At 46.7% G+C, this 25948-nt stretch overlaps 1 protein-coding gene across 5 annotated transcripts in view; it reads left to right on the top strand.

Moving 5' to 3' along the window:
• The window catches only part of FYN (FYN proto-oncogene, Src family tyrosine kinase), a 193289-nt gene that overhangs the window by 158663 nt on the left and 8678 nt on the right, over nt 1–25948 (top strand). For all 5 annotated transcript variants that reach the window (XM_087817560.1, XM_087817559.1, XM_087817561.1 and 2 more), the window contains 3 exons: nt 1441–1517; nt 1614–1767; nt 21003–21134. In XM_087817560.1, the coding sequence (XP_087673686.1) occupies nt 1441–1517; nt 1614–1767; nt 21003–21134 (363 nt within the window). The remainder of the gene's footprint in view (nt 1–1440; nt 1518–1613; nt 1768–21002; nt 21135–25948) is intronic.

Below are 25948 nucleotides of genomic sequence, written 5' to 3'. Positions count from 1 at the left end.
CTGCATGAGTCACGCATGCCCATCAGGAAGCACAAATCGTGTGCTCATTAGTGAAAGCATTTTAAACCAGACCATGACCTCGAGTTTGCCCCCTTGTGTATGCTGCACGTGCCGGGTTCGGCTCCTCTCCGTAATGGACACGTTCCTCTCAGGATCAGTGGTAGAGGGCTGTGACAGTGTGCTGTTATTTCGAATCCCATTGCTTGTGTTAAATTTCCTTCTTGCAGGGCTGAACAATTAATATCAGACACTGGTCTCTGGGCTAAGTTCAGTCTCCATCTTTTTAACATCTTTTTTTTTCTCATCTCTCTTCTTAAACATTAGATGAAGAAAGACATGTTTTTAAGGAGCACATTTTATTCTCATTCTCTGTGTGTGGCTCTGTCTCTCTGCCTGCTAATCAAAGCAATATTTTGGGGGATAAGGCCAAAGATCACTTTGTTTTGGAAAAATAGATGAACCAAACAAGAACCGTCCTTAAAAGGCAATGTATTGTACATCAGAGGATGCCAGTGTAATTTTTCCTTTCCGTGTACTTTTAAAATATATTCAGAATTTTTTCCTGGCAGATAGTTTGTCCTTTGTATCCAGGGCTTATTTGGTAAATAACTTTGTGATTAAAACATGAAAAAAATCACCTTGACTATGATGAGCCTCCAGCCTCTGCACATGACTATCCTGGCCCTGGTGCTAGTTCTGAGCTTCTCGGGCTGTGTTATCACAGCAGCACTGCAGCTCCAGCTGTTTACAGAGGGTCGCGGAGGCCTGACTGGCCAAGATTTAATGGGGAGCTACTTGCCCCAGCCTATATTCCTCAGTTATTCTTTTCCCTTTTTTTACTTTTCTTTCAGATATTTTTCTTGATTTAAAATCTATAAATATGCTAGGCCAGTGGTTCTCAAACTTTACTATGTATCAGAATCACCTAGAGGGCTTCTTAAAATACAGGTTTCTGGGCCTAAACCCCAGGGTTTCTGATTTGGTAGATCTGGGATAGGACCTGAGAGTTTGCGTTTCTGACAAGTTCCCCGAGGGATGCTGTTCCCGCTGGTCCCAGGACCACATTTTGGGACCCACTTGGCTGGGCGGTATTTCCCCACATCACTTCTTTGCGTGGGGCTGGTTGGGGAATGAGATTTAAGTGGCGTAGCCTTCACATGTCCTTTTTTATGACAAAAAGGTAATCGAGTCCCATTTCTTCTAGTTTCATCAAAATTTCATTGTCCTTGGAAATGTCATCACCATTGTTTATTTTTAAAAGGTAAAACTGCTGTCTTTCACTGCAGTTTCTGTGTTTTTGGTATGAACCTTTCTTTTGCATTGATGCCATTGTTCAGTTCAGTTACCTCATTACTTCTAATAAGAAAACCAAATGTAGCCCTTTGTTGGAAATTTTTATCTTTCGTAGTAAATTGAAATGGTTTCATGTTTTGTTCATAGGAAGTTTACTTGATTTCTTAAAAGACGGAGAAGGAAGAGCTCTGAAATTACCGAACCTGGTGGACATGGCAGCACAGGTAGGCCCCACTGTCCCTGCCTCCTGCCTGAGATATAACAGCATGTAAATACACCAAGCCAGGGCGTGACGCGTTCTGGTCCCTCAACTCCCACAGGTTGCTGCAGGAATGGCTTACATCGAGCGCATGAATTACATCCACAGAGATCTGCGGTCGGCAAACATCCTAGTGGGGAATGGACTAATATGCAAGATTGCTGACTTTGGATTGGCCAGATTGATCGAAGACAATGAGTACACAGCCAGACAAGGTAGGCACTGGGATGGCAATGGCTCGCGGTCACATCCTTGAAAACAGTCCTTAATTGCACAGCCCCTCCTCCCTCCTTCCCACTCCTTCCTTTGGAAAATATTTGAAATGTCATTCTTCAGATGGATATTTTGCTTCCTGATCTGGCAGGAATCTGACAACCCAGCAGGAGACTGCAGTGGGTTTCAACAGATGGATGAGATGTTTCTTTTTGATGAGTGAGTGTTCACTGGTGTGGTCCTCCTAGTTTGTGCTGCCCTCTCACTGTGTCCAGGCCTGGGACACTTTGCTTTTGGAGAAGGAGGGTTCTGGAAGGCCAATAGATCAGTAAAGTGGTAACTTATCACTCCACCAGAGTCTCAGCAGAAAGCAGAAGGCGTGCTCGTTGGGTAACTTAATAAAGGAGTTATTTACAAAGCATGGGCCAGTTAGGAAAGCCAGCAGGGCATGATGGGTATCCCAGAGCTTGTACCAGCAGTGGACCCGACCGAGGCCTGAAGGCAAGGGGGGGTGGGGGTTTCGGGCACCAGAGCTAGGGACGCAGCTGTGCTGAGAGGCCACCTTTCATCAGAGAGAGGCAGCCGGGTGGATCTGGATGATTTACACCCAAGCTCTCTCTTCAACCCTCCTCCAGACCTCCTGCCAAACCCAACTAGAAGCCAGAGGTCAAAGGAGCCCATTGATGAGTTCAGATGGGTCCAGAGCAGGATGAACAGTAAAAAGGGGATTTAGAGGGAAGATAGAAGGTAACAGTCTCTTGAAAATCACCTCCTTTAATCATCTCCTTCCACCCAACCCTCTCTAAAGATTTGTAGACTTAGCCTCTAGAAAAAATATATCCCAACTGGCAGCCACTCCAGGGGGGCAGCCTGCCGGGTGCTTTTAGAGCACCAGACACCAGGGGGGATGCCCAAGGTTGTTTCCTGTCCTCATACATCTTCACATAGCGTTCAACAGGGAAAGGTGTGCAGTTAAATGTGCTGTTGGCAATTAAATTCAGGCTCCGAGTGTGGAATGTAATGCCTGTATCTGAAGAAAGGGGTAACCTTCATTGTGTTGATTTAACCAAGGCTGAGCAGTGACTGGAATATATTCCAGGGTGGTGCCTTCTGCTGGATTTCAGAAAGTCCACCTCCAAATTCTTATTCTTCTTTCTTTTTCAGTTCTTTCATTTCATGCCAATTTTTCCCTGCTTTTATCATTCTCAGCAGTCTCCAGTGATGAGGAAAAACATTAAACTAAAATCCTGGCTCGTACAGACACTGTCCAAATGCAAAATTACATGTCGGTCAGACAGCTTGGCTTTTTGAATTTCCCCAACATGTGGCAGTTCTTGTCCTGGAGCCAAATGCCCACACAGCAAGCATGCCCACGCATTACACTCACACACCAGCACAGGGCCAGATGGCATGTGTATCTCTAATCAGAGGCACACGGACAGCTTTGGTTGGCACTGGCAGTCCAGAGAAAAATGTGGATGTGATTTTGAGTCAAGGTGAGCTGCGAGGGTCTGAAGTGCCACTGGGTCTGAAACCTGGTCCTAAATGAAAGAGTTTACCCTGAGGCAAACCTGTCAGATCTCACCTCACAGACCTGGGAGGAAAGGAGAGCAGAGCAGAGTGGGCCAAGGTTGTGAGGTATGAATATTTGATTTAGGAAGAGGTAAGAATGGAGTCGATCTTGGTATTTGGTCCTGTAAGTATCCTTCCTGTTGCTGGAGGGATTGGTTCAGGGTTTGTTTCCCCCCCTTCTCCTGGACTTTGGACTTTATAGAAGTTATGGTTAACAGCCTTGAACAGTCCACAAATGAGATGGTTAAGGGCCAGAAGCCTAAAGGTGCTGGCAGGGGTGCTGTTCACAGGGCCTGGCTATTTAGTCCATGGAGTGAGAGACCCCTCTGGCAGTGGCCCCAGGTGATGAGCACCCAGCGGGAAGATGGGTGAGGAGCCCCTCACTGGTTTTCCTCAAGCACATGCGCTGCTGAGGAACAGGGTGGGACAGCCACCTCAGCCCTGGCCTTCGAGTCCCACCTTTTCTTTGGTTAGATATCCTGATTGCCTTTCTGGTGGCCCCTCACCTCCACCACCACTTTCCCAGATGTTGTCCCAACGCCTTTCAAAGGATCGGCCTCAAACCCTCTGTATCGTGTTTCCTTCACTAAATTTCCAAAAGGAGTATCTCACCCTTCCTTTTAAAATTATTTTATTTTATTTTATTTATTTTTTCCCCTCTATGCCCTCTTCTACCTCCACCCACCCCCTCCCCGCCACAGTTACCACACTGTTGTCCATGAGTTCTCTCTTTTTTTTTCTTTTTTGCTCAACTGCCCCTCCCAACACCCCCCACCACCACCACCAGAGCTGTCTTCCTGCTCTCTATGACTCTGTGTTTTGCTTGGTAATTCCATTTGTTCATTAAATTCCACATATGAGTGAAATCATATGGTACTTGTCTTTCTCTGACTGGCTTATTTCACTTAGCATATGTTCTCCAGGTCCATCCATTCTGTCCCAAAGGGTAAAATTTTCTTCCTTTTTACAGCAGAGTAATATTCCATTGTGTAAATGTCCCACAGCTTCTTTATCCACCCATCTACTGATGGACACTTGGGCTGTTTCCAGATCTTGGCTATTGTGAATAACGCTGCAATGAGCATAGGGATATGTATATTCTTTCTAATTAGTGTTTCATGTTTCTTCAGTAAATTCCCAGAAGTAGAAATTCTGGGTCTCCCCTTTCACAAGTATCTTTAGATCCATGCCTGAGACTGGAAAGAGATAACTAAGAAGTAAATGAACTGGAGAACTGAACTGGGGTGGGTGGAGGCTGTGGGGCCCCAGGATTTGCAAGAATTTTTAAAATGCTGTGCTACAACAGAGGTCTCGAAAGGAGGGAGCAGGGGCATTTATGGAATACCTACGAGTACCAGGCCTGAGCAGGAAAATATGAGCAGTGGGAAGGAAACAATAGAAACAAACTCAGAGAGGTTAAGTAACTTGTACAAAGTCACACAACTACTGAAAGGACAGAGGCAAGATTTGAATCTGGGTATGGCTGGCCCTATTGCATCTGGCCTCTTAGGCTATATTGACTGCCACTCATGCAGGCAGTGATTAAAAGAAAGGAAAATTAAAAATTCAGATTAGTCATAAGTCCCTTTTTCCCTTTAGTTTATGGAAAAGTTTTTTGTGTGAGAGAGTTGGAAAACCTTCATTTTCCGGCCCTGGGACAACTCAGTTGTCCACACTGTTCCTCCCAGGGGTCTGCCCTGCCCTAGCCTCTTTGCCAGGCAGGAAGGGCCTGGTGTGCTCTGCTGGTGTGCTCTGCAGACAGCATGTGTGCTGCGCACTGAAGTCTCTGCTGGGCTTAGCAGCTCCTTCACACAGCTGGTCCGTGTGCCTGGTAACATTTGCCAGTCGGCTTTTATGGTTCTACAGGCCACAGCCAGGCAGCATCTCAATTATGGAAGTGTGGGCAGTGTTAGGAAGCACATGCTCAACACAGGTATTTAGGACTATGAGTGACAGTTGTTTTTCAGCACAGTTGTGACCTTCCCGTCAAAGGGCACACTGAGATGTCTGTCACCCCCCTGGACAGATGAGATGGCATTTCCCAGGGCACAGGCAGAGCTGGGTTGTGGACCTGTGTTAAACAGCCCTTCCTGCGTTCCTTTCCTCCCCACCCCCCACCCCACTGGACTGTGAACAGAAGCCCCATGTCAGGAAGGGGTCAAGATTAGGCTGGAGCCTGTGAGGTGATGCTCTGTCACCAGCATTCTAGAGGCGGCTGGACGTTATGTGGTGCTGCTCATTCCATTCCCTGTACATTTCCCACAGTTACAGCAGTTAGATCTCCTTTAGTCTAAACTCTGTGCTAAATTCTGACCATTCAGGGGCCCCAAGTAATGCCAACATTAAGTTTTGAGGCCTCGTGTGTGAAAGGGACTTTGCAAGGAGCTGCTGCTATAAGGAAGCCTGAGGCTGCGCAGGGGCCTTGAGCAGGCTTGCGGAGGAACACACAGGAGCATCGCTGAAGTCAGGTAGAACCAGACGTGAGGCCAGCTCTGTCAGCTGGAGCCTCGGATAAGTTCGTTAACTTTGCCACATCTGTTTGCTTATTTATGGTAATATATTTTACCTGCTTTGTGTTTTCATTTTTGCACATATTAAGTAAAACAATACATGTAAAGTATTTAGCACAGTGTCCAGCACAAAGCAAGTGGTAAATAAAAATACTCTTGTTGCCCAGCCAGCATGGCTCAGTGGCTGAGCATCGACCCATGAATCAGGAGGTCAGGGTTCAATTCTTGGTCAGGGCACATGCCCAGGTTGCGGGCTCAATCCCCGGTAGGGGGCGTGCAGGAGGCAGCCGATCAATGACTTTCATCATTGGCGTTTCTCTCTCTCCCTCTCCCTTCCTCTCTGAAATCAGTAAAAACACATATTTTCTACAAATACTCGTTATGCCCCATACAGGACTAAGTCTTTTGATAATAAACAGATGCAAGAATGGATGGTAGACAGAATGGAAAGGCTCAGACCCTGTTCAGGGGGAGAGAGGATCACAGATAATTCCCAAATAGCCAAACGCAAGTAGTCATAAGAATGGAGTTGCCAGCCACAGAAATGAGTGAGTCGGGAAGATCTTATTTTCAGAGAAATAGGGTGAGTTTGGGGTTTGCTGAGCTTGAGGTGGTTGTGGTAGTACATCCAAGTGAGGTGTTGAAGCCCAGAGAGGCCAGTCGGGTGCCCATTGTCACGGGTCCTCGCCATCCAGCCCTCCCCTCCACGTCACTGTGCTCAGCTGACCATGGCATCTCACCCCATGCTAGCTACACCCTCCGTGAGGCCTGCTCCCAGCCACGCCCCACCCCAGCACTGCGCTTTCACCCCAGAGCCACTCCACAGGTGACCCAGCCCTGTCGTGCCAGGGCCACCACGATCTTCTGTCCATCCCGTTGTCCTCACACACCCAACCACCCCTGTCCCCTGTGGCCACCAGCATGGGCAGCTGTCACCCAGCCGCACTTCCCAAGGCTCACAGCCCCTCCAGCCATCAGACAGACAGGAAGCAGCGGGAGAATCCTGACAATCCCTTGCTTTTTTTCTTCATAAGCTTTCAGGAAGCTCGGTGCTGCCAAACATCAATTTAAACCTGACAAGTTCAGATTGACCTGGCTTATGTATAAGAATGACTTGCTTTTGTGCACACTTACATTTCTTTGGAACTATAATATACAAACAGTAAAATGAATAAATCTGAAGCGGACAGCTCAGTGAATTTTTACATCTTATATGCCCCTGAAATCGCTGGCCCCCTAGAGGACCTCCTCACCCCCTTCCAGCCCGTAACCCCCCCAGGGGTAGCGCTGTTCTCGCTTCGCCTGTAATTGAACCTCACACAAACGAACCATGTGCTATACTCCTTGGTGTCTGGCTTCTTACCCATCATTACGTCTGTAAGATTCATCCCTGTTGTGCACATAACGGTAGTTCTTTCCTTTACATTACTGAGTAGTATTTCGTGGTACAAATATATCAGTCCATCCATCCTACTGGTATTTCTAATATGGGGCTGTTGTGAATTAAGCTGCCAGGGTGGTAGATGTGCATCCTCCTATGAACTGGGTGTTTTCACAGGAGTGGAATTGTTAGGTCACAGAGCAAGCCTAGCATTTGTAGCTGCTGCCCAGCAGATTGTGTGGGCATAGCTTTGAAGGGAGACAGTGTGGTTAGGAGGTGCGGTTTGAACTAGCTCTGTCATGTAAAAGTGTGCTGTCCCCAGGCAAATCACTTAACCTTTTTGAGCCTCATTTTAGCATCTGTAAAATGAAGATTGAAAATAATTACCTTACGTAGTTAATGTGAGAATTAAAAGCTCTTTGAGGATTGTGGAATACAAAAACCATTCTTGTAACCTGAAGTTTTTGTATTTGTTGTATATTTTCCTTGAAAAGGATCTTTATTTTCTTACCTAAATTTTTTTAAGAAAATGACTATTGGTAATCAATAAAAAAGAATCAGTCTTTTAAGAGAAAAAGTATTATTTTGTTATTTGACAGCCAATCCTCCCTCTGTCATACACACACACTCACACACATGCACACGCCTCCCTGGTCTTTCCTAGGGGCTCCCACCAAGATCTTTCACTTAGAGGACCTGCCTGTTTAACCCTCTCCTCTCCTGACTCGAATCATCACAAAGACAGAAACATAGAGCTGCTCTCTGTCTTGGGTTTGTTTGGGGTTATTTTAAGGCCTAAGTTAAGGACAAGATCATTGCTGAGGAAGCAAATGTCAAGGCAATTTAATCACTGGATCTTCAGAATATACCTAGAAACAGGCATTCAGGACTTTGTATAAGACCTGCTGTAAGTTTAGTTTGTGTATGAAATAGAAAAAAAAATGCTGTTCAAATGCTTTCAGTATTGAGGGTTTAAGTTGAACAGATTATTATCTGGAGGAAAATTCACGTATAAATTGGACTGCGAAGAATTCTTAATTGTTGCAGTTTCATGTTAATTATTTCATGTTAAAAAATTGTTACTGCATAAATTAACACATTCTTTCATGGAGAACATATTTTAGAAAGATTTGTTACTTTAATAACTCTTTGTGTATTAGAAATCCCAGATGCCTGTACTAATTAAATATAATCAGATTTTGGATTCAAAAAGCACAGTAGCCATTTAACACAAACAAGCAGGCAGCTAGGTTGACAAACACAGTCGGGAAGAAGCGGTCCCTATTTCTTTCATATGTTGAATTTCACAATTCAGAGCTGCGAATTCAGTTCTCGTCCTTCCTTTGTGTTACTACGACTGGGGATTATCAGACTCCAAACGCCAGCTTCCCAGCTCAAGGGCTCCTGCAGAATTATTAATCAGCCTCTTCTGAGGCCCCTGTAATCCGGTGGCAGATCAAGGCTGATCTCGCCACGAGATGCCCTCCCTCTGCCCCGGCTGCACATGCGTTTCTTGTTCTGTCAGTAACAGCATCGCAATTCCCACACAGTGTGCTGTGACCTGAACAGCAAATGTCAGGGAAGGGGGAGGGGGAGGGGGTTAATTGTTGAATTTAATCTAATTCTTCCCATGCTAAAGAAGCGAACCATCCTTTAACAACAAGCAAACCCTTTCCAATGCAGCCATTGTTTTAAGTACTGAGCAGGAAACTCGTTTGTTTGAACTGACCACACATAGGTCCCCAGGGGCTGTCTGGTGAGAGCCAGGGGTCCCGCAGAACGCCTGCTGGTGGCCGGGTTGGAGCCATCATTCCTGCTGAACGGACTGGTTGCAGCCTGAACAGAGCCTGGTTCTCATCAATCCTCCCAGATCTGGGTTTAGTATACTTCTGCCGCTAGGGAGAAATGCGCCTTCATTTGTATTCTGCCGCTTACAGCCCTGGCTTCCACAGGCATTTCGAGGGAGGGACGCTTTGTGTATCTGCTGAGCCTCAGCCGAGCTGCAGGGCCAGGTTAACCTCAGGGGTAGGGGTCAGGCTGCAGGGAGGGGGCGTGGACAGTGCAGACCATCCATTTCCAGCGCAGAAAGGACGTGGGGAAAGCCAAAGAGTAAAATGAAAAGAAAGGGACTTCAACTCACCCTTGCCTACCCATCTCTCTTTTAAGATTGAAACTGTTGTGGGGGAGGGGTGGGCTCATTTCTTCCACTCCCATAGTGGGGCCGCTCCCTGACTCTGCCCAGAGGACACCAATGGGACTGGCGTAAGCCCCTGGGCACTGGGAGCCTCTCGTCTGAATACCTCCCCTCTTTATCACACGCCCCCTGTTCCATGGGGGCACCTTCTCCTTTGTACTGTCTGGAGCAGAGCAGTTTGGTGGTGGTTTCTAAACGGTCAAGAGCAAGTCTTTGGTCTCTGCATCCCACGTCCCACATTTCTTAGTAAGCAGCAAGAAGGAAGCAGATGGTCACCCTCTGTGATTTTAAAGTGTGTAAATAGGAGCTGCAGACTGCCATCCAACATCAAAAATGTCACTTGGCCTCCTCCTCTTGCTTTGCTACAAAAGGAACTCCTGCCTTTGCGTCGTCTGGATAGCCGGGGGCAGGCTGTGCACAGGAAAACTGGCCCACATTTTGAAGCCTCTGTTTCTTCCAGCCAAAGGAGGCGGCACCGTAGCATCTCACCGGTCTCCCCAACAGCACGGGCACTGGGGCAGGGGGGTTGGAAAGGCAACCTCAAAGTGGCTACTGTCGTCTGTGTACTCCCTCTTCCTTCCCCGCCTTCCTTACTCCCAGTCGAGCCCTCAGTCCGACCACCAGCTGTTCCAGGCAGTACCCTGACCCCAGTTCTTTCCTGCTGCCTAGCATATCTTGTGCCATGATGTCAGATTGACCCAGGCCCACCGTCCTTTCCAGGGTGGCTGGATGCTTGGAATAATTTCTATGTTGAGCTACATCACAAACATCCATTTACTGCTTAGGTCTGAGTTCTCACCTCCCTGAACAGCAGCACGTGGAGTCTGCATACAGCTCTCCTGCCCCTTGTCCTGGATGAAAGTCCACAGTTAGTGCTTGTCCTACTGGGGCTGTGAATCAGAATTTTTATCATACTATTGCTTCCCTTTTGGCCCTTGGAAAGATAGAACGGTAATTGGAATTAATCAGAGCATTGGTGTTCCAGAATAGCAAGCAGGGTTCCTCCTTAATCTCACCAAGGCAACCACTTAAACAAGCCCCCAACATAGTCTGCACTTTAGGGAAAGTCCCCTTGGTGTTTCTTGGGTTTCCTTCTGAGAGCAAAGGGACCAAACACCCATGATGTCAGGAGATGCTCACTAATTTTGTTCTTTACTTTTGTGTTGCCAGAGAGGGTCATCCTGGGTTGTCACTGGTCACCACTGAGAGGAAAGCGATGGGGAAAGGCAAAGAGTCCAGGGCATTCCCCTGTCCTTCTGGCTTCATCACAGAGGAAAACCACAGCCTTTCTGTTTTCCTCCATGCAGGGCTGTCCTGCCCCTCCACAGGTCACCTTCCTGCCTGTCCTTCCTCAACTTGAGCAAGATGCCAGGACGGTGCCTGGACACCAGCCTCATCCCCCATTCTCCCTGGTGCTGGGTTTGCTCCCCTCTGTCCTCTGGTTGTCCTGATTAGGTTTTCAATACCCACAGATGGACCTTACATCCCTTTTCTGTCTGGTCCTCAATCTGGGGCTCCCCTTGGGACTTGGCTCACCCCCCTTAGCCTGAATGTTTCTTCTGCGAATTCAGCAACACCAGACTGGACCCACGCTCGCTAATCAACCTTTGTCTTCACACTGTGCTCAGGCCATGCCCCTGGTCCTTGGTTCTTGTTGTCCTAGGCCAAGCCTGCCCCTCCTCTGCCCCATCCCTGGTGGGATGGCACCTCCGCCCCATCCCTGGTGGGACAGCACTCCTCCTCACGCCCTGTCTCCTTTCCTCTCAGACACTGCTCACTGTCATGCGTTTCACATGGAATATCATCTCACTCAGGTGGTACCATTTACTTGTCATTTATCTTTATTTTTAAAACATGATGCTAAAACCTTATGAACTTAGAGTAGAAGTTTCAGCAGAATGTGGCACCAGGAACAATAGAAGACACCCAGTTGTATTACGCTGGACACGTTGAAAAATGTGAAAGTTATTTCTTTGGCTCGTGTGAAAATCCTGAGCTTTGCCTTGCCAGGTTTTATTGGGTTTGAAATCGTTGTGTGTGTTTTTTAATATCCACAAAGTTCCCGGCCAGTCGGCTTTGATTTCCCCTCTTTCCCAGGACACCTTGTCCTGCCTTGTCACCTCCACTTCCCCTTGTAATCAGCTTCCTGTTATTAGCGCAGTTTGTGATTTCTTTTCCTTTATTCCCCAGGATAACTTTCAGGTTGAAGTACTGCACATTATTTAATACTGAATATAATAATTTGCAGTTTGTGGCTTCATAATTAAAGAGGGCTCTGGATGGGTCTTTGGCTCGAAGAACTAGTGTCTTATTGAAGCGGATGCCTCTCCTCCTTGGACATGCTGTGCAGGCACCACTTGTATTCTCTGTAGGAAGGATTTACGTTTTGTGATTCTGTGCTGGCTTTGCCTTCCCCACCTTGGCTCAGTTTTCTAGCCAGAGGGGATATTTTCTGAGACAGGGCTATGGAATTGGCCTGGTCACCAGGACAAAAGAAAAAAGGCTTAACAGCCTAGCTTTCCAGCAAGAGCCTGTAGGGTGAGGTGGGCCCCTGCCCTGAGACTCCGCCAGAGAGAACCATGGGTCACACTACAGCTTTTCTGTGTGGCCACCTCTCCCCAGGGCCCCATGCCCTGTGCAGTTCCTCTTCCCCCACCCTCCTGAGCTCTCTCCTTCCTAAAGCCAGCACCACAGTTAGCTCTCTGTTTGATTTGCTCGTGAGCTTGGTCTCCCCAGCTGCCTGGAAAGTCCTAGGGTAGGAGGTGACCTCTACTTGGTTTTCTCAGGTCCCTCCCACTGCAATGAGGCCTAACTGGACACTCAGTACGTTCTCAGTGACTGCTTGATGCCTTTACTGGGTTTTCTTCTTCCTCTTTCCCTGTCTTGAAGTTTGGAGAGCCTTTGCACTACTATCCAAAGAAAATATATCTGACATTTATTTAGCTATTATAAGGCGCCATGTGCTGTGCTGAGCCCCTCACGTTATTTATTATTCTCACCACAACCTTATGAGGTTATCACCATCCCTGATTTACAAATAAGAAGACTGAGACTGAGGGGGGTTTTAAATGGTCACCCAGAAAATCCAGTGTACAAGCCCAGATCTGCCAGAAGCTCCTTTCCTAAATGACTACCTCAAACCTTCTACTAACCACCCCTCACCCAGCTCAGCCCACAGGTGGACCTCTTTGCATGGCCACTGAAGAGCATTCATCAGGGAGCCCTGTTCCCTGGCCAGTTTACACACACTTAGTGCAGGAGCCAGACATGGGAGCAGAAGTCTCTGCCATCCTCCTTTGGGCTTTCGAAATGCCACTGGCATCATCTTAATGTAAGAAGGTACGTAAAATATGGCAAGTAACCGTTCAAGTGAGAACTGTTTCTATTTGAGGCAGAAAAAAGCAGATTGCCTGGTCACTGGGGACAGAGGACCTTCATTAACTGGAATGCAGCGCCTGGGGCCTGTGATAAGCCATCTTGACCTAATGAATTTAGCTGGTCATCCTGTTTTCACCTGTCAGTCAGACTGTCCTGGAGTGCAATTATTAGTTTGTTACACTGCTGTGTTGTCGTTCTTTTCTTTGTTCCATTTGATTAAATCAGTATAAAGGAAGAGAATTTCTTTGGCCATCAGAGTGTTAGATACATCACTGTGTTGACCCTTCAGCCAGTAAAAGCATCTATTGAGCATTTGTGGTTTAACCAGCCTCAAGCAAAGTACTGTGGAGGAACATAAGTGTAAAACATGGTCTCCAACCTCAAAGGACCTCCATTCTATTTAAAGAGATAAAAAAATAACACATGTAGAACTAGTAGAAAGGCATGTTGGAGACATAGGAATGACAGCATAGTGGATCATGTTTAAGCGCTTGGGCTCTGGAGCCAGACTTCCTTGGTTTAAAACAAAGGAAGGAAATCTAGAATTATAGTAAATCTAGAATTATAGTAAATTAGGTGTTGGGGGGAAAATCAGTCTATCTCTGCAGCTGATACAATTTTGAAAATTCCACCAAATTAAGAGGTATTAAATAAACAAGGCTGCTGTGGCTCAGTTGGTTGAGCATCGCCCCATGCACCAGGAGATCGCCGGTTCTATTCCTGATCAGGGCACATGCTTGGGTTGCCTGGCTCAATCCCCAGTAGGGGAAGTGCAGGAGGCAGCCGATCAATGTTTCTGTCTCTTCCTCTCCTTTCCTCTCTCTGAAATCAATAAAAACATGTGGTTTGTTTTTTTTTTCAAAACCCTGCTCCACCATTTCCACCTGTCCTTTGACATATCATTTTCTCTCTGTGTGTTCAGTTTTCTCATCTATAGAACAGGACTGTTATTAATATCAACCTCCTATGAATAAAGCACTTAGCACGGTGCCTGACAGTAAGCACTCAATGTATGTTTAGCTATTGTAGAAGCTATTGTCAAGCATTAAACTGTTGTTTATAGCATTGGCCCCAAGCACATTGGAGAGACCAATGAAAGCTGGAGTAATCACAGATGACTTCATGAAAGAGACCTGAACAGAATAGGCTTTAGCTAAGCAGGTGGAAGGAGAGACGGCATTTAGAACAAGCTAATGTATAAGAAGCAAGTATGATTATGCCAAGTGCAGGTACAGGTTAGGGGAAAGCAAACTGGACTAGAGTAATAGTGTTTGGGGTGGCAAGAACCGAAGTTGAATAGATATGTGGGTCTGTGGAAACCAGGTGGGGGATTTTGATTTAATGTGGTAGGGAGCCCCATATATGCTTGGGGTTGGGGCATAATGAAGCTGAGGATCAAAGTGATGACAGTTGACCCTAAACAATGTGGAGGTTGGGGTGCTGACCTCCTACACCATCAAAAATCTATGTATAATTATAGTCCACCCTCCAAAAACTCAGATTGCCAACTGTGGAGTTGACCCTTGAACAACCCGGGTTTGAACTGGTGAATCAATTATAAAACTCGAGTATAGATGCCATCAGCTGTGGTTAGACGGACAGTGAGCTGAAGGCAGGGCAGCTTGGCAGAAGGGCTTTACAGAGGGATGAAGACCCAACCCAGTTTCTGCCAAGAGCTTAAACAAGAAAGGGCAAATTTGAGAGATGGGGCAGAGAGGGAAACAATAGACACTGGTGCTGGATTAGAGCAGATGTTCAAGGAAAGGGAGAAGCCCCACCCACTTTCAGGTTTCACCTTGAAGCCTGGCAGAATGGGGATCTAACCTGCAGAAGAGAGTGAAAAAGTGATTCCGTTTGCATCCTAAAGTATGAAAGTGAGAATAAACTTTATAAATCAGTCACTTAGTAATATGTTTTACCTAGTCCAAGAATATCCTTTATAATAAAATGTCTTATTCACAATCAAATGACTTGGTGAAAATCCATTTAGATTCACATTTGAGACTTTGTCCCTTAGACATTTTCAAATCAAAAAAGACTTCAGATGAGAGATGAAATCTGTGTAGTGTATCCAGCCCCCTTCACATAGAGATGACGGGTAGGGTTAGTCAGGAGAGAGGATGTGTTCCCCAGGGGAGTAAGCGGAGAGACAGGAGCCTGCCACACTGTGGTCCCTGGAACACTGGTAATTAGGGTGGGAGACTGAAGGAGAGCCACAGCAGAACAAAAGAAATGCTCCAAAGAAAGGGAGCCCAGCAGGAAGCACATTCTCATAGTGTCCTGTGAGCTAGGAGTGCTGGAGTGTGCTAAGTTTTACTGCTTTGTCCCTGAGATTAGTATTATTCAAAAGTGAAAAGTGGGCGAAAGTAGCGCAAATATGTCTAGAGCCACCACAAGTTAAACAAATACGATGACAGAAGTGACAATAGAAGCATAATCTACCCAGTTGCTAATTGCTAACAGACACCCATGGGCCCTGAAATGTCATGATGCTTTTTGAGAGTTTTGAAAAGTCAAAATGCTTTTCACATTCTGTCTCCTCACAAATGGTCTCAAGGTAATAATATGTTATGTTCCATGTTTCAGAGACACGGAGAGGAATGAGGTGGGATGTCATCACTCGGCTCACACGCTCCAGGGGCCCCATCACACTTAGGGCAGCATCCAGAGTTCCTAGTGCGGCTTGCAAAGCCTCTCAAAATCTCTCCTTGCAGCTCATTTTACTATTCTCTATGGCTCTTGTCGCTGTCTAACATACATAATGGCCACTCATTTATTTTATCTCCCTTCCCAGCTAAGCCGCAAGCTCCGTGAGAGCCAGAGTTTGGGTTCACCCAGCACTGAGTACAGTGCAAGCGTGTGGGAAACTCCAGAAATACTTATGGTGGGAAGAGAGAGAACAAAGCCGGCCCTGCGGTGGGGGTGCGGTTGTGTTGTTGTTTTGCAGAAAAACTTGGATAAATGGATGAATCCACAACCCTCTCCTTTCTCTTACTTAAAGCAGAGATGATTATTAGCCTTATTTTAAATGAGAGAGACCATGGCCCCGTGGGTTGAGTGATTGGTGTCCAGTCACCTTCTTTCACCCCAGTCTATTAAGAAAAGGAGCCTCCTCTCTCCTTTGCTGCGAGCACTCCCAAGGCCTGGTCACCACATCTTTCCACAGATATTAACCCCCTGCTGCAGCCCCGGTGAACTGGGCCCCACGCTCCTCACAATGCAACATCCGGGGCTCCCTTCACCTCAGACAGTCTCACTCAGACCCAAAGAGAATCTACACACACTTTATTTGGCACTAAAAACACAGGGTTTTCCAGGAGTTTTTAGTGTCAGTAGTGCACAACAGATGCTTTCCTACTGTAGTTGGCCATTGTTAAACCCTTAAAAGGACACCCAGCTAGTGACAGATGTGACACTGGTCCCTCAGGACAAGGAAAGGAGACCTCACCAGAGAGCAGGAAATTGATAATAAGCCCTGGAAGGAATTGGGCTCAACCTAGAAGGGAAGGCCCAAAAGGCCAATCAGCTGTCCAGTTAGTCTTCCACTCAGGACCTCTGCATCTGGCTTCTGTGCACCAGGCCTGGGCTCAGTCCTGGAGATGGTGGCCATCCAGAAAGACACACTCCCGCCCTCAAGGACAGTTTCTGTCGAGAGTCACCGTTAGGCAACTCCAGGTTCCCTCCCCCGCATCAGAAAATAGACTGTTCCTACGAAACCATGTGTAAATGGCGTAAAGCAAAGAAGCAGTCACCTCAGGACACATCTTGCTAACGGATGCACAAAATCAGTCGAGACGAGGCCCGGGTGGGTGCTCACAGATACAGTTCAGAGCTCGGGCGGCGTGATGCTGAACTGCTGAGCGGAGCTCCCAGGCAAGGCGTTGGCGGGACCGCGCTCGCTGCTCTGGCTGTGGGCTGCCTCCAGAGTGCTCACCGCTGAATAAACGGGAACGCTCTTTTTGCTTTCTGCCTTTTTTTTGTAAGAGTGAAAAGCCTCTTCGGATTTCTTTCTGTTAGCGAAAACAGGCGCTAACGTAGGTCTTGCGTAAAAGCAGAGCGGCTTAACGCAGCGTTTCAGAAAGCGGGGGCCACCTGCAGGGTATTCACCGCACTTGGATCGTAGCAGCTACAAAGAACAAGACGCTCTGGCCGTGCAAAGCTAGGGAGCCTACCCAGTCTTGGTGCCCAGGCAAAGGTTCCCCGTGCAAGTAACGCTTAGGCCAAGAACAAAGCAGGAGTTAGCCGGGGGGGGGTGTTAGACAAAGGAACAGCCTGTCCCATGGCCCTGCAGCAGGTAAGAGCAGTCAGAGGTCACAGAGGTTGGGGGGGTGGCAGGAGAGCAAAGGAAGGTAGGGCCAGGATCACAGAAGAAGAGGGAGAGGAGGGAAGAGGGACCGGACTGTGCTGTTGGGCCCAATTGGAAGGCCACTGCAGGAGCCCAGGCAGGGGACACGGGACAGTGAGCGAGAGAGGATGAGAGTGAGGACGGTGAAGTGGATTCAGTGCAGAGGATAACGCAGCAGGGCCAAAGGTGACTCAGTAGAGATGCACTGAGCTCCTCTAGACAGGCTCTGCGCGGCTCCCTGAGCGCACCCCCAAGAGCACGTAGGCGCAGCACCCAGACCAGGATGCTTGGCAGGCCGCTCTCATCAACCAGATGGTTTACAAGACCGCAAGCCCGGGGGAAGAAGCAGAATTGTGGGGAAGATAAATGTTGGCTGTTGTATTTTAGAGGCCCCTGGAGACCTCCTAGTGGAGACGCTGAGGTCAGGACCTGGGGAGCAAGGTCGCATCTGGTGATACAAATGCAGGTGTCACTGGAATGAGAGTCCTTGAAGCCAAGAGAGTGAAGAGGATCCCCTGTTGTTACATGAAGTTATGACCACTCGTTTCACATCTCAACAGAACTTAGAGAAACAGGATTGAGATGTATATCAGAAAGGGTTATTTAACACACTGCTATGTTTACTTGCCACAGACAGTGATTCAGACTAAGGCTAATGAGTCCTCAGTACTATTCCGGGAGGTAAGGGACTCAAGTACAAAGATAGTCTACTTTTCCGGTGGTTCCAGTCACGGGCCAGTGTCAGCACCAAGTCAGGCTTTCAGCAATGAGCTTACCTGGGGAGACGGTGAAATGTTCAACCACAGCCTGGCCGACATCTGATGGAAAGATGCTTTGAAGTCCACACATAAATGCATGTGTAGCCCATGCATGTTACTAAAGAATCCCGAACCGTTACAGTGATTCAATAAGAAGTAAAAACTAGAGTGATAGTAACCCCTTTATTTTCAGTTCATCACGCCTTCTTAGTTTGCCACATTCCCTCCAATAAAGTGAAGAGGAGAGGAAATTGTGTTGGCATCTGAGTCCTGCTCCCAAACAGGAGAATTTCAAGAACAGTGAGCCAGCTGGGTACATAACAGTACCAAGTTCACGGCAGTGTACGCCTCCTGACATTGTCTCCTTTTTTCCTGCAAACCCATACTGCTTCGAAGACAACTTTGATCCTGACTTTGTGCCTGCCACAATATCTGTGGGGGGAAGCCTGAGGGGCCAGAGCTCTACTCTCAAGGGAAAAGCAATGTTTGCACCCAGGAGCTCCTTCCCCCCAGGTGTCTGAGCTTTCCTAACTCCACCCAAGGAGAGAGGCCTTCACAGCCCCTCCGAGCTACCTGTGCATTGCAGAGTTGGTACACTGGACAGCCTTAGGGACATCGTTCTCATAGACTGGGGTTTGCAGTGCGCAGCCTGCATGCCACTTACAAAGACCCCTGCCTCAAACCCCAGTGAGCTGTCCCCCATTTGGAGCTGCATCTGTCCCCTCAGGAGGGGGGAAACAAAAGGAGAGGAAATCGAGGTAATGAGATGAATAGAAGAGTGAGTATAGATTCGTTATTTTGTTGAGACATTTATTAACGATTAACAGCTTATAGCTGCTTTAATTTATTAATCTCTATCTTCCTTGAAAAGGAAAATATGAGCTGTCTTTAAAGAACCTTCTTTTGTCAATAGTACCTGCTATTTTGAGACCGAAAAGAAATAGGAGAAACTGAACAAAAACATCCTTCATTTTTTTCCCTTCCAAAATGTATTAGGTATAAATACATTAGGTAGAAAGAAAACTAGTACAAAATAAATTTAAGTGAGCTCTTGCTATTGTCAAAACACCTATCTACAAATGATTTCCTATCAGATCCATTACAGCCTTTGTCTTAATTTACTTTGGAGGTTTTATATATTATAATTCTTGTTGTAGATGTTATAATGAGAAAAATTAAGCAGACTAGCATGACTGGCTGATATATTGAAATCTAGGGTTTTTTTAATCTGAAATTATGAAATCTCCTCTCTGAAAATCCAAATGCCTTTATCCAAATTTTGAACAGTTTACTTCCAGCAACACACATCTTCACCTGTGTTAGCAATTGCAAGAAGGGAAGAAAGGCCCCTTCACTTGTCTTTTTATTTACAGGATTTGTGTCTGCACCGTGGAAAAGAGTATTCTGTGTGCTTCAGAGGTGGACAGAGATTTCCAAGCCATTTGGCTCAAGAGATGGTTTAAATAGGAATGAATTGAATATACCTTTAATTCTCTGAAATGAGAGCTCCAGCTGAGGTTTGGTCCAGGGCAAAGTCTGCTCTCGACACTGAAGAAAACCTATCCCATTAATCCCAGCAGCTCAGAGTCCAAAGCTGCGTGAACAGAATGTTTAAGGGGAGGAAGTGTGAGAAGAATACTTGGAAAGGAACTTTTAAAACCAAATGACTGTTCAGAGAATACCAGGCCTCCTGTGGAATCACATAGCCCTTAAGGACAGAGATAAGTAATTATGTTTGAGGAACAGCTAATTACAAATAGCTCAGTGCACAAAAGGAAAAGCAAACTATAGAATAACTTTGCTGTTCCAGTGTTAACCTGAGACGCCATATAATGACATAGATTTTATTTTTTTTTCATTTCGCACTGGCATAGAAGAGATGGAATGGAAAAGTATATTGCCAGAAAATTCCAGTTAGATTCGCTAAAGATGTTATGTACTATATTTTTTAAAAACCTAATTGCTGTACTTTATCATACCTCTGATTATTAAAACCATACTTATTTAAAGATTTTAATCATTTGCCATTTTTGCACATTGTGACTTTTTATAGAGCATACTATGAAAATTTCTGCTAGCCTTTGTATGATTTTTTAGGAGCACTTAAGTCAAGCTAACATGCTTTAAACATATAATTACATTTATATCAGTAATAAAAACTCCTTGTGTTTTCCTTTTAATTTGTTCAGTGAAATATATGGAGCTACTTTATCTTTGCTGAGCCCGGTGTGTGAGAACACAGGCTGCTGGATCCATTTAACTCCCTGTACACACATCTAGCCTTGTAAAGAGCAGGGTAGACCCCACCCTTCCTTTTGGATTAGAGAGCAGATTCTTTTCATGATTGGATAAATTTAAAAGAAAAGATTCTACTGACTTAGGCGTTAAATTTGCTCCTTGGTCTTGGGAAATCAGAGACTCGTAAGACTGCTCTTAAAAAAACTAACATTAGATAGTAGCCTCTATGGTTGGCAGGAGAGAGGTAAGGCGGTAAGCAAGGGATCACAATCATTTCTCTGCTGTAGGTGTGAGAGGCCTTAGGGAAATAGAGCCCGTAACAGAAGCTGCAGCAGACTGTCTCCACCCTGGGAGAAGCATAGTGGTTTGATTTGGGTTTTATGCACCTCGTAAGAACAAACTATGGTCTTATATACCAAAGGATTCATGAGAGTAGCATTATGATTTAATACTATATGTATTTATTAAAATATAATATTATTCCAAAGCAAAAGAAAAGATATATAAATTAGTTTCCTAATTCACAAGTTAGATTCACCTCCAGAAGAAACCTAGGACATTCAATGTGGCCATAGATTCAAGTTCTAGAAGCCAGAACTTAAAGGTGCTTTGAAGGGCAACCCTTTGATGGGAAACGTAAAATTATACGTTGTCTTGTTCAAGGGTTGTCTTGTTCAAGGGCACAGAGCCAGGGCTAGACCCCACAGCTTCTAAGTCCTAGTTCATTCCTCGTTTCACTTCCTTGCCATCCTCTCTGTGAACCTGCTCCTGTGAATGCCGTTTCCAAGTGCTTTTCCTCCCCAGCCCCATACTCAGTATGATGCCCTCTGTTTGACGAGTAACCGGGTGGTCTTTCTGCAGGTGCAAAGTTCCCCATTAAGTGGACAGCCCCCGAAGCAGCCCTGTATGGGAGGTTCACAATCAAGTCTGACGTGTGGTCTTTTGGAATCCTACTCACAGAGCTGGTCACCAAAGGAAGAGTGCCCTACCCAGGTAAGCGCCAGGCCAGCAGAACTGGGCCTCTGACTGGATGTTCTTTCAACACTGTTTGGGGTAACCGCACCCCTTTTGCCCTCTAAGCCCCATCCTCAGCTTTTGGCTGAGCATGAGTTTGAATAGCATGGACAGGTATTTAGCCAGAGAAAAGCAGAACTGGGAGCCACTGTGGTATGTAGACAAGCAGCCACCATGAATTGTGTGCCAGGATTCATGTCGTTAGCAGCTGGTATGAGTGCTTCAGTCCACCCCAGTTCAAGGAATCTCTCCTCTCTCAGTAGGAGTGGTGGTCTGTAGCTCCCAAAGCAGAAATGTCACTGGCAGAACCTCTGCTCAAATAGAGTTTGCAGACTCTTCTGGGAAAGAGAAGGAGAAAAGCCCCCACTGAGTTTTGATTACTCTGTAGCACTGACCCATGGAGTGAAGCTGGCAGGAAGGTGCCAGGACTGTTCTCTCTGCAGGTCCCAGCTCCAGATGGCCGGAGAAAGCAGAGACACATGCAAAATGCAATTAGAGGCCACACTGCCCATTTCTGAGCAGTCGAGATACGCTATGCGAAAGCAAGTGTAATATAAAGCAATTGGAGACTCTACGGCCCTGGAATTTTTCTGGGGGTCAGATTCATGGTCTCCAAAGAAACCATAGGTTCAGGTTATCCATGCTTAAATTCATTAATTTAGACAGATGGTGACATAAAGGACACTCATGCCATTTCACCTCCATGCTTTAGTGGTTATAGTGCAGGGACGATCTGCTTTCTGAAATGCTAAGGACATATTTTTCAGTTACTGCCAAGTGAGGAAAGAACACGGCCTTCCCCTCCCCCCAATTTCCTGCCTAAGAAAGAAGCTTTAAAAAAAGAAAAGAAAAAAAGCAAAGATAGAAATGATAGTGGAAATTAACAAGGAACTGAGGTCTCTTGCAAATCCCTGATTTGTCATCATATCTTTGCAGTCGGAGGAGCCAGTGAGGGCAGATTAATTTGTAATCCTTTTGTTCATTTCTTAGGATTGTTTCTGGTCATCTTCAGAAAATGCAGAGAGGGAAAGAGGTTCTTTCTGGGTTGGTGTAGCCTCGAGACTCTTAGGAGAGCCAGGTTGGCACAGAGTCAAAATTGGCAAATTTCGCATCTCCGAAGCTCCCACACAGGGCATTTAGAGATGCTGGTGGAAGTCGGTTTTATTGATGCCACAGCAGCGGCAGCTCCTGGCGTGCACTAGTGGGAGGAGCCAGCCTGCACTGAAGAAAGGGCTGCCCCAGAGGGGCCTGGAGCCCAGCATGGGCCCTTTTGAGCTGCTTCTCAAGGGGGGAAATGTGCAAGTCTCAGGATTTTGCAGATGCAAAAGCCCCTCTTTATTTATTGTCTGAATTTTGCACTAATTTCTCCCTGAGACCCCCAGGTTTATAATCACCCGGTGTGTTAAATGCAATTGGGGGGAAAAGGTTAATGTTGTTTTGCATTTCTGTGAAGCCTTTCCTCCCAGTAATACAAGCTGCTTTTTGTTTCTCCGGGTTGGAGCAGAAGCCAAGACAAAAGGGTGGGTGAGGGGCCTCAGAGAAGGAAGGCAGGTGTGTGCTTCTGAGGGGAGAGTCTTGATCAAGTTTGGGTTTAGAATATGAAAATGGCCTCATTTTACAGCGTAGACTGGGATTCCTTCATTCCGTAAATGTGAGCTGTGCCCGGCATTTTGTTCATCTGGAAAATAAGTACAAATAAAACATTCATACTCTCAGCAAATATTGATTAGAACCTTCGGGGGCACTGTTTTAGGGGCTGCAGATAAAGCAGTGAGCAAATAAATAAATGTAGGCCCTGCACTTGTGGAGCTTACAGTCACATGGATAAAATATGCATCAAGCCCAGTGGCATGGCTCAGCAGTTAAGCATCGACCTAGGATCCAGGATATGGCAGTTCTATTCCAGGTTGCGGGCTCCCTGGAGGGGGGCATGCAGGAGGCAGTCAGTCAATGATAACTCTCTCATCAATGACATTTCTATCTATCTCCCTCTCCCTCCCTCTCTCTGAAATCAATAAAAAAATTTTAAAAGTTGTTTTAAATATGTATCAAATCCAGGAAGAAATCAGCCTTTTTTGTTATTTATTATTAGAGGAAGTCATCCTCAAGGGGTGGGTTACTTGAATTCACCCATTGCGGGCCCTGAATCTTAATTCTAATACTGGGGTCAGGAGCATCTGATCCAGGTATCTACATACAACAGGTACTGAAAGGGGCCTTTCAGTCCACATCCTGTGAGGATGGCAGAGTTTGAAGTGAAAACTAAATCCACTTCATTATGCACAGTTACCTCCGATAAGCAACTGCTGATATGCAGGGGGCTTCGGTAGCCACCCTAATTCTGCAAGGGTAGCAGAGAGAGGGACTGTGTCTGGGAGGCTTCATGGAGAAGATGGCAAGTGGGTTCCCTTATCAAGCAGAAGAGAAAGGAAAAAGGTCGCAGATGAGCGCGGACAGCGGGAGGGCACCAAGGCCTGGGAGGGGGCAGCAGCTCAGGAGGCGCAGGAAAAGGAGCCTGGGAAGAGGCTGTGAGGCAGAGCCTGGAGGTGCTGCTGGGAAGGCTGGCCAGCACCCCCCAGGGGCCTCTTGCACCGCCACAGGGGGGGTAGGGGGACACACACTGCTCCTCGCCCACAGAAGCCACAGAAAATTGTTCCCAGGCCTGGTCCTCGCCATGGGTGCTTCTTGTTTTTGTTTTTAACATGGCTCTAATCATATTTAATTGGACTTCTGAACCTCACAGTAGACTCTTCTTGAGGGAGAGGCTTTTGCAGGGTTCCAATTACAGGATTATTACCTTAATGAAGGATAACAATTCTTAAGGAACAGGCAGTTTCATTAAGCTTCACCCAGATGTCACCGTGGAAGGAAGGCCCTTCCTCTCAAGTCCTTGCTCTTTGCTAGGGTGGCCACGTTGGCCAGTGTGTGCCGCTGACGGGTGGTTCTCTGCTGCACCGAGTCCTCCTGTCTGACGGTCCCCCAGGCCAGACTCCCAGTCCCCATCCATTGTGACCTCCATCCCAACGTCTCCGCATAGTTCCTGCTCAGGTGGCTGGAGTATATTTTCAAGTCATTCTTTCTCCAAGAATGGCCCGAGGTGGTACATTTTTCTGACTTCTTTCGCACCTGAGAACGGCCTTGTGTTGCCTTCACATGGAGAGAGGGCTCTTTGGCTGTTAGGTGAGGATGGAGGTCGAGGAAGGGGCGGCGACTTACAAATGGGTCTGTAAAGCTTTCCAGACATCTTTGCCCAGCATGAAAGAAGGTCCAGAAGTAAGGATCAGAGAAGGGACTGAGGGTGGAGCATGTGAGGTGTGACCACACGAAGGGCACAGGGGACAAGGAGACCATGAAACACTAGGCTCCTTGGTTAGTCAGCGAGTTTTATAAAAGGAAGGGAAGGATGAGCTAAAATTGATTGGGTGCCTGAAAGCCAAAGAAAAAATACTGGAATGTGACACTGAGATGAACAGGGAGGAGTCACATCGCACCTTGCTTGAGAGATGTGTGACAAAAACCAGCTCCGTTTTCCAAACTCCCTGGTAGCAGCCTGGCCTGAATGCATTCTCAGCGTAGCTGTTTAGCTTGACTTCCTGCAAGCCAAGGTTCAGAACCATTCTTTGCACCAAGATTAGAGCAGATTTTGTATTGATGGATTATTGTATATGAGAAATGGAACACACAAAAAGCAGTTTTCTGGTGTGGATACATAAAATCAGCATTGTGCATTCTAACCTGCCATTGCCCCTTCACATCTTTTCCTCTTTGCCTCCATTGCCACTGCCCCAAGTCAGGCTGTCATCCACTAGTGCAGTGACCTCTTCATGGGACTTCCTGCTTCCAGTCTCCCCCACCTCCTCCACCACCACCACCATTCTGCCATTGTCACCACCAGCGACTATCCTAGAAAACACAGACCCAGTAATCCCACCCTCCTAGTTAAACACATCCATGGCTTCCCTTTACCTTCCAGGTAAACCCAGAAGCCTTAGTTTTGCACAGCCTTCCTAAATAACTCCTTCCTTCAGTCATTCCACAAATACTTACTGAGCACCTACTCTCCACTAAGTACTGTTCAGGCACCAGGGGCACAGCAATGGACAAAAACTCCTGCCCTCGTGAACTTTTATTCTTCTTGGAAGAGACAGACAGTAAAACAAAGATAAATAAGCAAAATATATTCAGTGTTGGCTAGTGGTAATAGGTAGGGAGAAAATAAACAAGAAACGGGATAGAGGGTGTTAGGAAAGGGTGGCAAGGAAGGCCTCATTGGAAGGTGTTATCTAAGTAAAGACCTGAAGGAAGCAAGGCACAGGCCAGGTGGAAATCTTGGGGCAGGGGAGGGGCAGCCTTCCTTCCAAGGGAACTGAGCACCGAGGCCCCAAAGAGCTGCAAGGCGCCCCAAAGAGCTGCAAGGCAGCCAGTGTGCTAGAGCAGAGGGAACAGGAGGTCTGAAAGGCCTCAGGGCAGATCAGATAGGGCTTCCTAGGCCATTGTCAGGGCTTTTGCTTTTACTGTTAGTGATATGGGGAGGCATTGAGGGGTTTTGAATGGGGGAGTGACATAGTCCGACTTATGATTTTTCTCCTGCCACACCTCCACCCTTCACACCAAGAGATTGCTCTTGATATGCAAGTCTCTCTCCTCAGCTTTACTGTCTGCGTCAGACTCCTTCCAAGCCCAACACAGCCATCACCTCCTTCATGTAGCCTTCTCCAAGTCCAGATCAAATGGGTTGTCCCTCTGCTTGCTTCCATGATCCCCAGTGCACTGTTGATGCCTCCATGTGTCTG

This window comes from Miniopterus natalensis, chromosome 5 (genome assembly GCF_054644295.1).
Source record: "Miniopterus natalensis isolate mMinNat1 chromosome 5, mMinNat1.hap1, whole genome shotgun sequence".
NCBI lineage: Eukaryota > Metazoa > Chordata > Mammalia > Chiroptera > Miniopteridae > Miniopterus > Miniopterus natalensis.
The sequence above is the reverse complement of the archived record's forward strand: the minus strand, read 5'-3'. Positions and strand labels throughout refer to the sequence as shown.